This window comes from Tachypleus tridentatus, chromosome 7, assembly GCF_004210375.1.
Source record: "Tachypleus tridentatus isolate NWPU-2018 chromosome 7, ASM421037v1, whole genome shotgun sequence".
NCBI classification, from domain to species: domain Eukaryota; kingdom Metazoa; phylum Arthropoda; class Merostomata; order Xiphosura; family Limulidae; genus Tachypleus; species Tachypleus tridentatus.
The window spans coordinates 37,417,367-37,430,894 of record NC_134831.1 but is presented as its reverse complement, the minus strand read 5'-3'; the positions used below and the strand labels follow the sequence as shown (position 1 = coordinate 37,430,894).

General features: G+C 29.5%; 1 protein-coding gene across 1 annotated transcript in view; it reads left to right on the top strand.

Moving 5' to 3' along the window:
• LOC143257656 (huntingtin-interacting protein 1-like) overlaps positions 1 to 13,528 on the top strand; it is a 129,841-nt gene that overhangs the window by 97,143 nt on the left and 19,170 nt on the right. The window contains exons 22-27 of the mRNA XM_076516699.1: positions 76 to 165; positions 2,827 to 2,913; positions 7,571 to 7,681; positions 8,042 to 8,110; positions 8,307 to 8,491; positions 12,564 to 12,653. Coding sequence (XP_076372814.1) covers positions 76 to 165; positions 2,827 to 2,913; positions 7,571 to 7,681; positions 8,042 to 8,110; positions 8,307 to 8,491; positions 12,564 to 12,653 — 632 coding nt within the window. The remainder of the gene's footprint in view (positions 1 to 75; positions 166 to 2,826; positions 2,914 to 7,570; positions 7,682 to 8,041; positions 8,111 to 8,306; positions 8,492 to 12,563; positions 12,654 to 13,528) is intronic.

Genomic DNA, 13,528 nt, shown 5'->3' with positions numbered 1-13,528 from the left:
ATTGTTTGCTTTTAAGTGTATATTACTGATATATAAACTTGTACATGAAGTGTGTTATCTCGATCTGTGTTCTAGTGAACCTTGTAGGAGAAGCAGAACACATAATTCAGACAACACTAGAGGAATTTGATAACCCAGCTTTAGCTTCAGTGACATGTGCACCAGGTAAAATACCTTTTTTATTTTTAATGTATATGGATATGGTGTTTTAGTGATGTCATACTAGACGTGGTTTTGGAGTGAAATAGAAGTATTATTGATTAATGTATACATAAAGAATAATTTATTGATCATTAAGTAAGTTAATTTTATTGATAAATTAAAACGCTCATGGTGGTGAATTTTAATTTATGATAAATAAGATACTCTCCTAATTATTAAGTAAGTTGCTTTTTTAAATTATCAATAGTTACGATGGGTTTGGTATAATATACACAAGTTCATCTACACACTTGCACATATTAAGCATTTGCACTGTAAATTTTGATACAATGTGTGTGTCTTCACAAAATTTGGTAGACTTTTAGTAAAGAATACAAGTATTTTGTGTACAAAAAATTAGATGTTTTATTGAAATATTTTTGCTAAAGATTTGTTTGTGAAAACATCGAGTCTATTTGGTTACTAGTCCAAGTGTAAAGTAATTTCAATGATTAAAAACTATTCTTCATCCCAAAGATCTCAAATATTGTGAGATCTGTCACTTGACCAACTTCCTAACCATCATAGAAACTAGGAAATAAATATAATTTATGCTTTTTTCCTTATAAAATGAGTACATATTATAACACAAAAATACAGATGTCTACTCTAAGTTGCTTAAGTCTAATAACACAATATATTTATTATATTGGCTTTCCAGTCATTTCTAGATAACATTACATAACTTGCATTGACTTCAGTGCACATGCACTCATTACGTATCCAATCATATAAAACTTGCATTTAATCTTCTGAGTCTTGGCTGTATTTTAGTGGACTAGTATCTTGTAATATACAGTCACATTTCAATTATTATATGTTATATATAGGTATATATATTATTACTATTTAGAAATAAATTGTTAAACTTTTTTTTATATATAAAACAATAAATCAAAAAGTAAAGCAAACAATTATGTCTTCTCGCTACGATTTTTGAACTGGGTTGCTACTTTACATTAGGTTTCTAAGCCTTTTAATATTTTGCACATGGACGATATCAAACAAAATTTTTATTAGGTTCTATATGTATAGTTAAATAACCACAAATTCCTAAATATATATATTGATCCCATAAAATTCCAATATAATTTGTTAATCGTAGTAACTAAGATGTATATATATTATTACTATTTAGAAATAAATTGTTAAACTTTTTTTTTTATATAAAACAATAAATCAAAAGTAAAGCAAACAATTATGTCTTCTCACGATTTTTTGAACTGGGTTGCTACTTTACATTAGGTTTCTAAGCCTTTTAATATTTTGCACATGGAGGATATCAAACAAAATTTTTATTAGGTTCTATATGTATAGTTAAATAACCACAAATTCCTAAATATATATATTGATCCCATAAAATTCCAATATAATTTGTTAATCGTAGTAACTAAGATGTATTTAAATTTATAAAATATGAAACTCTGAGCAGATTAAAGGTACAACCTACATTCTTGAAATTTTGGTTTGAGAGAACATGATAGCTTTTTCACAGACTGAAATGGGCAAGAAAACCACTAGGGGGCATTCTAAGCTGTCAACTGGTTATTCACATGTCATATATTGAAGTGTATATGAGGAACCATTTTCAAAAATGGAAAGTGGTGAATGGGGCCACTGTGTTTAATTCAGTGCATATGTCTCAGTGAGGTAAAAAGATAAGAGGTTCTTATTTTATATTCTAGCTTTTCATTAGTAATTTGAGTTCCTAATTTGTACAAAACTGTAGACTTAGTAATGTAGCAGTGCTGCATTCAACATACCACATGACTAACTAAAAATCTATTTATGTGTGCTATTTAAAATTTACTTTTAAATTAAGAAATTAAATCATATATACTATTAATGTCTGAATTATAATCTACAATTTGATTTCAAGCTTATTGACATAATTTCATAAAATAGTAGTTCAATAAAATTTTGAAACAACTCAAAAATATGTGATGACATGGTTTTTGACCTGTCACAAAAAGTTTAAGTTGGCCAGTGTAATTATGTTGCATTGTAAAGCATCTGTTGAAAAGAAAGCAAAAGTTATTTTTATTAATATTATAATAAAATTATTCATGAAGTTAATTAATGTAATTATTATAAGTTCAGATATTGTTTATATTTGTACAGAAGGTAAAACATAAGCAACTGACAAGAAATTAGTCAAATTATTAATGGTGGTGTCTGTTTAAGTTTTTACTAAAAACAGCTACAACAATGAACCAGTAGCAAAATAATATTTTGAAAATAAAGAAAAACTTCATGATTTTTAATATAAAATTTGAAGAAGATAATCTACTGGTGATAAACTTAAAGATTAAGATGATGACAAAATAAATAGATTTAGGAATTATAAATTGAATGATTAATTGATAATAAATTCAAACATACAGTTGGTGAAAAATAAACGAGTTTATTAATAAAAACTAATCTATTTCCAGTAAACCAGATTTATTCAATAATAATAAATATCATTATTAATAAATTTAAACTATCTATAAATGCTTGAGTAATATAATAACTTTCTGAAAGAAACAATTCTGTGTAATAATATTTGTTCTTTGAGATGAGTGTTGAAAACTTAGTGGAAGAAATTGCTGAACATGCACTAAATTTTGATTTTTCTTTGTTTAGAGTACCTTCTTCATCAGACAGAACCAACCAAAGTCAGTCTACAGAAAATGGAGAAAGGTTACAATATATATCTCCAAGATCCTGTTGGTAAGTTAAAAATATTAATTCTTAACTATTTTCATTGTTTCTTTTCTTTTTCACTTATTCAACTGCAGTACCAGTTTGTCTGCCTGGTATAGATTTTTTTAACATATTTATTGGCCATAAATAAAATTGATAGGAGTAATTGTTGTATAACTGGATCATTAAAATAATTAATTAAGCTAATATAACATAGTTATAATGCAGTGGAGATTTTGATTCCTGAACATGTACATTTGTGAACTTGAATCTATGTGTGGAATTTCTACTGGCCAGCTTCTGAAACGAGATTTTACAATTATACTTTGCCCACTGGACAAATAATTCCTTTTTTGCTTCATTCATTCCATTACTAGGAAAAGCCCCCAAGTAGACCATTAGGGAGCCACACAAATTTCTAAATGTGTCAAGTTACATAAATCTTGCACATACATGTAAATATTTAAAAATGTGTACTCCCAAACTCAAACCTAAATGTTTCACACAAATATACATATCTCTCTAATTTACAAACCCTGAAGTCATATACAACAAGTTCTTAAATTAATGCAACAATATTATTACATGATATAATTTTTAATAATTTTGTATATGAAGAATACATAGCGTAAAAAACTAATAATAAACTTATGTATATGTGTTGTGTGGATATAGATATTAAACAACATTTTATATTATTTTATATCATTACATTAATGAAAACTGTAATTTCCTTACAGCTTTATGCACGATTTATTCTACTTGATCAGCTGTTAAATTGGAATGATCAAAATGTTAAAACCCATACAATACCTGAAGAAGTATATATGAAAAGCATTCGTACAAAACATGATATATGAAAAACATATATGAAACCTGGTTTATGAAAAATCCAAATACTAATTCTTGTATCATATATTACCTGTGCTCATGTTAATAGCTCTCTTGTTCAGTGCTGCCCTCTATGTGCAAACATGTTTTGCTCATAGCACTAACCTTGAATCTTCCACATCTGGAATTGACTCATTCAGTGTGTGTCTCATGCATATTATTCAGCAACAACGTTTTACTAATAAGAATGTGATATTCTTTTTTGACATGTGTTACTTTATTACTGAACTGTCACCTCTGTTTTGGCAGTACATGGGTTGTAATGTTTAGTTTATCCTCTCTTCAAGTTTTTTTTTCATGTGTACCTTGTATCAAAGTCTCTAACAAGTTTACTATTTATTATACACAGTGATATCTGTAACTTGGTGATTTATTCCAAAGTGGAATTATTTTGTATTTCTACCCACTTAGAAAACTTGTTACTTTATTACAAAAAACTTTGCATTTGTTTCTGTAAATGCAGATGTGTTTGTTATTAACTTTTATTATTAATTTTGCATTACCACTTTGGAATTATTTGTTCTGTTTGTACGCTTACACTGGCTTCAGGAATGTTTTCAGCTTTACCTTGTTGGAAGATTAATCGTTCAAGGAGCTGACATTTGTTGAATCTCCTCGTGTTTGGAGACCTACATACACATTTGACATACAATCCACCAACTTACACAAGTTTTGTTAGTGTAGTTGATACTCATAGTGCAGTTTAGGATATGAATTAGGTTTAGTTGTATCCTTTCTCTTATACCACTGATACTGGAGGTTTTTGTTATTTTAGAATCATATGCAATTCATCTGATTGGGATATCAATCACTTGTTCAAATATATTGTTTTTCTTCCATACATCTAGTCTTATACATAGGTTATTGTTTGTACACACCTGTTTCATTTTATAAATTCCCATTTATTTCATTTTTGTTATTATAATAGAGCTCAGTGACATCAGGCTTTATGTGTGTTATTTTTTAATTTACTTTTAGTTCTACATGAGAATTAATACTAATTAGGTTAAATATCTTAAATTCAGCTTAATATGTGCTTGTTATTTTTTTATTCTTAATTTTCTTTATGTGGCTCCTGTGAGATGGATTCCACCGTACCTGTTCCCAGTTTTACTCACCTTCCTACTGTAATGGCTGAACTCATTCCAGACAACCCAGATTTTGTCAGTTTTTCTCCACCTTATCATGGATTGCATTCCATGCCTCTACTATAGAATCTACTTGGTCTACCTGAGTTTTATGGGAGTTTTTTTTTTTTTTTCACATGTTTCACAGTATATTCCCTTCTCCTGATGCTGTTTCTTTACGATTGTTTTATTTTTTTTCAGATTTGATACTAAAAGCCTCACGACATATAGGCTTTATTTTCTTTTACCTTTACTTACCATCTGATACATTTCTTTCTTTGTTTTATGTTATTCAAACCTCTATTACTTTTTTCTATTTTCTCCCCTATCTAGTTTTCAGTTTTGTGTTACCGTGTCTGCTCTCCTACATGTAATATTTACCTTGTACTTCCTTTTGTATGTGTTCCACTTATACTTAGAGATTTCTCTCCATGTTAGGGATAGGGGAGGTTTGCCACCTTCTATTCTTTTCTTCTGCACGTGGCTTTTTTCCTTTTGGGAATTTCTTGGGTGGTACACTGATGTTTGTTTCTCATCCAATGGTAATATGAACTTCTGGTTAATTTTCTTCTCTACTGGTCTTTTTGTTTTAGCTCCTACACTCCAGCACATTTAGTATCATATGGGGTGACTGCCATGTTATATTCAATCGTTTTTTGTTTTGTTCTGAGATGTTGTCATCTTTATTATTTTACATGTACAGCAATTTTCCATCTTTTAACTGCCCTACCTTTGGGTTTTCTTCATTTTTCTTGTATGCTCAATGCTATTTGAGGTTCTGTATTGATTGGTCCCACCTCAGTCACTTCTTGGGCCTTCTCTGTTTTCATCTTTAGCCTTTGATCATATTTGGTGTGTTATTTCTGCATGTCAGGGTATGCCCACGTTACGCATTCTTATTTTCCACTTTTTCAAAATGCTATTTTAAGTTTTTCTTTGATAGATTTTTTAGGCAGAGTATTCATGATGAAACTTTGTAGAACAGACAGCAACTGGCTGTTGTGGAGACACAAGTGTAGAGGATGACATTTCAAAAGTCTTCTGCCTTTTGTCTTCAGTTGCCATCCATTCTACAAAGCTATTATAAGTTATTTTACTGTGTGATTTGGTCGCAGTTTCGTGCCTTGCCCTTTGGATTTCTCTGCTACCATGTATCTTTTTGTGGGGTGGTTTGCATTGTACTCAACTTCTACATTTTGAGAGGTGATTTTTATTTACACTATTCGTTGGATATATAACTTTGGTTAGCTACTTCCAAACAGCAGTAGCCCTCACATACTCTTTCCACAGTCAGCTTTGGTCATTAGATTTTCCAGTTCCATACCTCATATTCTCATCTCTTTAGAACTTGTATTTTTACACACCCCTCTGTTTGGACAGTTCATTAATTTACCTCTAATTTTTCTTCCTTCCTTCTTTCTTCTTCTTATAGATTTTCATATCTCCTATGATGTCAGGTTTTCTGCTTCCTTTCCCTCTATGGATTGCTTCTCTTTCTTGATGTTCATTTCCATTGGTTGAAGATGTGGTTCAATCTGTAGGAGGTTTCAGGATTATAATCTCCAATCAAATGTTCTTATTCCTTTCACACCCTGGTACTTCATCCAGTCAAATGTTCTTTCATTCATTTTTTATCATTTGGACTATTCACTGTTGGTGACTTCTATCACATTCTTTTTACTTTTGTAGAAGACAGTGGACCTCTTTTGGAACCCATAGATTTCTTAGAATGTAATTTTCCAGGTTTTTGTTCTCGTTGCTTATTGCCTTTCCAGTTCTGTCACATTTTCTCCCTAGGAGTGGTCTCTCAATTCTCCAATTTTTTTATGGCTCTACCTTTTGTGGGGTACTCCTCCATATGAAGTTTTTGAATTTTTTATGAATTCCCATGTAATTTCCTCTTTTTGTTTTTGACCTGTAGTTCATCATTCCCTTGTCCCATGTATTGACATGCTCAGACTGTATTACATTTCCCTTGTCCTATGTATTGACATGCTCAAACAGTATTACATTTCCCTAGTGACTTTGTTTACTGTTAAATAAAAGCAAAATTCTAGAAAATTATTTCTTGTGGGATAGGAAGGGGTCAAGTAGATTTTCAAGAAAGGCAATTACAATTTGGACCAAGAGTATTTTTAAAAAATCCATATCACAGAAATATATATGTAGTATGTTTTAGATATCTTTGTACAGAAGGGTATTATATCATATAACAATTTAAATATGAAGTAAATCTGCTACGTATTTTGAATTTAACTTTTTTTTATGTACTAGGAATTTCCTTTTGTAATGAGAAGTAGTAGATAGTAGAAAAACAAAGCTCTTGAATGCTTTTGTTCTTATGATTGACAGTATTGCAAACTGTGTGAATAGCTCTCGGTTCAAGAAATTCTGATAGATTTAAACTGATTATTTTTTCTTTCTTCTGTTTTTTATTTGACCAGTATTATCTTATTCATCATTAGTTGTCATTAAATCTAGTGGTAAATAATATAGTATTGGCTTATTGGACATTTGTTGCTGTTAGCTGTTATTAGATAATTCCACTTGTGTTTTTTCCACCAATTATGAAATGAAGATTTATGCTACAACACTTTACATTGTAGTAGCTAGAAGACAAAGTTACAAGGAACTAATATACGTCATCTTTACCTTAATATATTTAGATATGAAAGAACTCATACAGTCGTTGAACTTCTTCTCTCACCAGCTAGCAGCTTTACTACTACATGGAAAAGCAACTTCACATGCATCACCTAACATTGAAGATGGAGATGGTGGGTTTTGGTTTCAGTCTTGTGTAATGTTTTAATATGCATGTTAAAAGTTAAATTACATTAAATTTTCCATAATTATCAGTTGAATAGCTGAGTAGCTGATTTTCTTCTTATCTGTTACTTCAAATTTAGCAATGTCAGTGCAGATATCAATTGTGTAGCTTTGTGCAAAATCCAGAAACAAACTTTACTTTCATTTTGTTATAATTTAATTGGAATTTTTTTATTCTTGCATTGTTTGGTGAGGATTGATTGAACTTGGTTCCGTATTTGTGTTTTAGTTCATAACATATTGATGCATTCAATATTGTTTATAAATGTGGAAGTTGTAGGTCACCATTTTTCTGTTTCTCTTTTCAGAGTTGGCCAGTGTATGTAGACATCTGGGGATGGATACAGTGGACTTGTTTAGGACAATGAAAGAACAAGGTAAGACAAACAGTTATGTTGAATTTTTATGTGAATTATCTAACGAATTGTGATATTAACATCAAAGTTTCATTTTTTTTTGCATGTTTTCAAATTTTATGTTTTTCATTGAATAAACATTTTCTTCCTGTTTATTCCTGATACTTCCTGTTTGTGTGGATTGTAACTCCTTATTTTTCCTGTTTTGTTTTCTAAGGTTCTAAGGAAATTGTTCCTGACAAAATACTTCAAGTGAGGTCAGGCATTGAAAAGATCAGTTCTCTCACAGAAGGTCTAGTCCCTAACATGTCCACTGAAGACCCACACAAACTGGGAGATATGGTAGTGGTGGAATTGGGTGAGATGGACAAAGTTATTGAGGAGGCTGCAAAAATTATAGAGGTTTTTCACTATTGTGCTCTAAAATATACATACTACTTGATCATTTGGTGTTCGGCTGTGAATTTAATATGCAAAAGACATCTATTCAGAGAAAAAGTCTAATAATTGTTGCTGTATTGTATATATATATATTTGTAGACAGAGAGTTTTTCATAATTTGTGGTTGTGACCTATACATCCAATCACCTGACCATTAAAAATTGTGTTTCTGTTTCCTTGCTGCTATCCCTATCTGTAGTCTGTGGTGATACAAGATAAAAACCATGACCTTGTTGCATTTTATTTCAAATTGTAGGTGGTTCTTAATGTTGGCTTCTGGTTAGGTTACATTACAGGTTACAAAGATTTTCTGTTCTGTGGTTATAAATGCTTCAAGGCATAAAATAGAGCAGTTTAATTAAAAAAGATACCTGTAGTGCTAGACCATACACACGAAGCAAGGGAAGACCTGATTCAAAGAAATATATATAGTGGGTTGTACTGACATAGGAAGATAAGGCATAATTCATGAGATTTGGCAAGCTTTTAGTAAATATGACATGTTTTTTTTTACACAGAAATCAAATCTTTTAATTAAGTAATTTTATTAAAGTTTTGTCTGTTAGTGTACAGAGACAGAGTGCTTCAAGTGCAAGGTAATTGTTATGTTAAGATTAAAAATACTTTTATTCATCTTAAAGGTTTTACATTTTATATGTATAACCTCTGAAACCTGCTTAGTGAATATCAAACATTTTATTTCAGTAAAACTTTATATTTAACTGGTATTTTCTTTATTATAGCTGTATATGGATTTTTTTATTGGACCAGTCTTGTAACCACCACACAGAAAAACAATAAAATAAATCTGAATGACCTTATTTTTCTTTGTAGGATTACAGATTGTAAGAGAAGGCTACAGTTGTTGTTTATCCTTAAGGCTCATAATAGTCTGCATCTGTTTTTACTTAAATTTATTGCTTTATTACCCCATGAATTGTGTCTAACTAATAATCTCACAATGTAAACAATAAATCACTCAGTAAACACATAGTGCAAGTAATCGTATTTAGTAAGAAATGTTTTTATTATTATTATTCATTATCTTACCTGACTCTACTTTACCTAAAAAGTTTCTAATTTTGACATTTTACTTATTTCTATAACAGTAAATAAAAAGTTATACATAAAAATCAAAATATCTGACACTTACGCTTGGCCTCTTGTTTATTTTGGTGTCAGCTGGCCAGTGAAAATTAAGTCTATGTTTTTTGTAGTGACGGTACTAATACATAAAACACTATCATCAAGTTTATTTTTTATTGCTCATTTCATCAGGTTTTGGTGACTTACATTCAAAATTTTATCTACCTTTAATTTATGTTATGCTATTTAGTGTAGTGTATAATCTTAGTTAATAATCCATATTTTAACAGTATATAAGTTTTATGTTCTTAATTTTATAAGACAGTATTTTTAAAAATCTTAAATTTATCCAAGTATGATACATTTGATCCACAACCACTCCAGTAAGTACCAAATTTAATGTAAGCTACTTACTGTAAAATCTTCATTGCTCAGATAGTCCATTCTTTCTATGGCCTTTAATGTTGTTTGGTTATAGAGCCATCAAATGAAAATCAGAACCACCTTATCACATCCTCTCTCTCAGCATTTGTTAATAGTTCTCTTTTACATTTAATACTGTATATAACCAGCAGAAAGCCAAGAATTTCATCTATCAAATGACATGTTATATAATGTTATTTTCTGAATGAAGAATCATCAATTTCACTGTTAGTACAAGCTCTGTTTTCATGGGGAAAAATAATGACTAGATTAGATGATTTTGTAACAGTTCTTGTTGCATAGTTATAAAAGCAGAAAAATTGTAATAGTTAGTGGAAATTGTTTATTCTTTATTTTTTATTATAAAAATAACTAAAATGTAAAATTATGAATCTCCTTAGGTTAATTAAAATTATATTAGGCAAAATAAATAAATAATAATAGAAATGTTTCACAAGTCATGCATGTGAGCAGATGTGTGTAATGACAACACCACATTCTCCAAGTGATTTATAACTTCTAATGCTCAAAATAGTCGTTAGACATGGTTCAAAGAACAATAAAATTTAATTATATGAAGATGTTTACTGTTATGAATTTAAAGTTACTTAGGACAAACATAAGTAGTTTCATATTACAATTTGAAGTCATTCTAGAAAGAAAAAAGGGTAATCTAGATTGTTTTTGTATTTTTTGTTGTTGTCGGTTATGAGGTCAGTCAAACTGACATAGAAAGTAACACAGATAAAATATAGTTTTACTGAAAAAAAATTGAAATGTATTTATGAGTTTCTAGAAATTACACAAATCAAATCAGATTTTTATCTTAACATGAAAATCACTTTACACACAGACTATTCGAAACAAATACTTAACGTATTCATAAACAAATCTTTATTTTAGTTTATTTAAAATACATTACAAAAAATATGATTTTTTATGTGAAATATATATAGTGTTAACTGAAAGATTGTCAAATTTTGTGAAGATATACGCAATATATTAAAAATTATTAATATAAGATCTATAAAGACTTTATATGAGTACAAAAGGTCACCTGGTTGGTCAAATAAACTGAGCTCATGTTATGAGTTAAACAATTGTTACTTCTTTGAAGTACATAAAAACACATCATAATAAGATGCACAAATTAAACAATGTCTTATAACTATTATAATTTAAATGCTTAACTACCTTAAAATAATTTCTTCAGCTACTTAATCTGAAAACAGTGTAGCATGACATGACATTCAGTAAATTAAACCTTTGACTTTCTAGTGGTTATAAATGATATAATAGTAAACATTAGAGAGAGAGAGAATTATTTGCATTTTATAAATGAGAGAATGTAATAGGTGAGTGTGACAAGTTGGTTTGACTTTTTAGTTTATGCCTCCATAAACAAATAAGATTAATGGCTATACAAATTGGACTATGCTTGAGTAATATATATATATATACAATATTGATTAATTTATGTCACACTCAATACTTTAGAGAGGGATGGTAGATAAATTTTCCCTGGGTAAGACCTAGAGAACAAATGTCACGATTCTTATACTAGGAGAGACAGAGGATTTATTTAAGTATTTCCATTGAAAATTATGAACTCGAAACTTGTATAATATGAACATTGTATTTATTAGCTATGCTTTGATGGCAAGTTTATTAATATAAATTGATAATAAAGTACTTTAATTAAGTTTTGAATCTAACTCTGTAAAAGGTTGTGACATGATCTTTGATCTACCTGTAAAAAGAGAATTAGTAAAACATCTGAAGCTTAGCACAGTGTCATGATGATTGATAATTAAAGTTATAAACTAACTTAAACATCCAGCATGTCGAGATAAATAACAACTTCATTGGTTGTTTGGTGTTTTATGGCACAAAGCAACTAGGATATCTGCACTAGCAGCTTGAACTTTGTATATTGCACTAAAATACTAATAACACTATACTTTAAGAAAATACCATCTTTGTGCAGACTAGGTGGGAAATGAGGTATGACTACATCAAAATTGAATATGCAGACATTCCTAAGCCAATATGCTAGATATTCTGCAACATACCACTTCCTTCACATGCTGAATCATTCACAGACATATCCTTCTGGGTCACTGATGGACTTTGGAAAATGTGTCACAGAGAACACCATTAATATTGGAAGAAGGAGTTATTAACCTTGTATTGTTGATAAAAATTATTTACATCACTCTGTTGTTGAGAAAGTTTAGATTAAAATTTGTTTCTTAGAATGAAGATAGATTTCTCTTTAGAAATAATATAGAAAAATAAACTCATTACTACATTCTATAGGTGGTTTAATTTTAGAAGAAAAAACAGAGATTTAAAAGACTTAGTGCATTTAAAGATAGACATGCATCTACCTACAAAGAGGGATTTTGTATTTTAAAATAAAGGTATATATGTCCACAAAAATGAAATAACTATTTCTGTTAATTATTGCAACTGAAAGTGATCCCAATACATCAGAATGCTGGTACTTAATCTCTGATTTTAGGACTTGTTAAGCAGAACCAGATCTGAAGACACTGGCATCAAAGTTGAAGTTAATGGGAAAATTCTTGATTCCTGTATTGGCCTTATGCAGGTAAATTTTGTTTTTATCTTAATTTCTTTGTAGATTTGTGACAACTGTTGTGATTCTTCAATGAAATGTAATATGTTATTTAAATTTAAAGTCTGTCTGTCAAACATCAAAATGAAAAACAAATTAAAGGTTATTTAAAATGTTTTGAAAATAATACTTATTTCATTCTAATTGTGAGTTATAATTTTTGTAAATGTTAGAAATCCATATGAGTAAACTTAACATTTTGGGACCATGGATGCATTGTAAGAGTGATGGTCAAATTCCACTACTCATTTAGACAAAAGTTAACAATTGGTGCTACTAACTAGTTGCTTTCATTGCTGGCTATCAGTTCAAAAGAAGGGATGGCTATATATATAAATAACCTTTTTGTAGCTTTGCATTAGAGTTTTGAAACTAACAGTTAAGTAGAATTGGGTATAGCAGTTATTAAAAGTGTACTGATGGAACATCTTTGAACACAGTTTTAAAAGTTTGATAAAGTTCTGTGAATGTTGCTTACAACACATTAAATAATTAAGTACACTAACCATTGTTTAAACTTGATTTAAGTAGTTGAAGATATAATGTTTTTCTTATATATCATAAAAATTATTAATGGAATTTTTCAAATTGTCCTTCCAAGAAGCTTGGGCAACATATAAAGTGCCCAGAAGAATGTTTGATATATTTTTTGTTATTCAGAAAATTCAGTCTTGGAATTGTTCAGAAATGGAAGCATTTTGAAACTCAGTATACTGAAATCTCATCTTTTATTAATGTGATGGATAGTGCTGACATCTGAAGACATTACAAAAACTTTTTCCTCCTTCATATTTACTTATTGAACAACCATAGCCTGCTGCAGCTGTGTTGGTGAAATAATTACACTG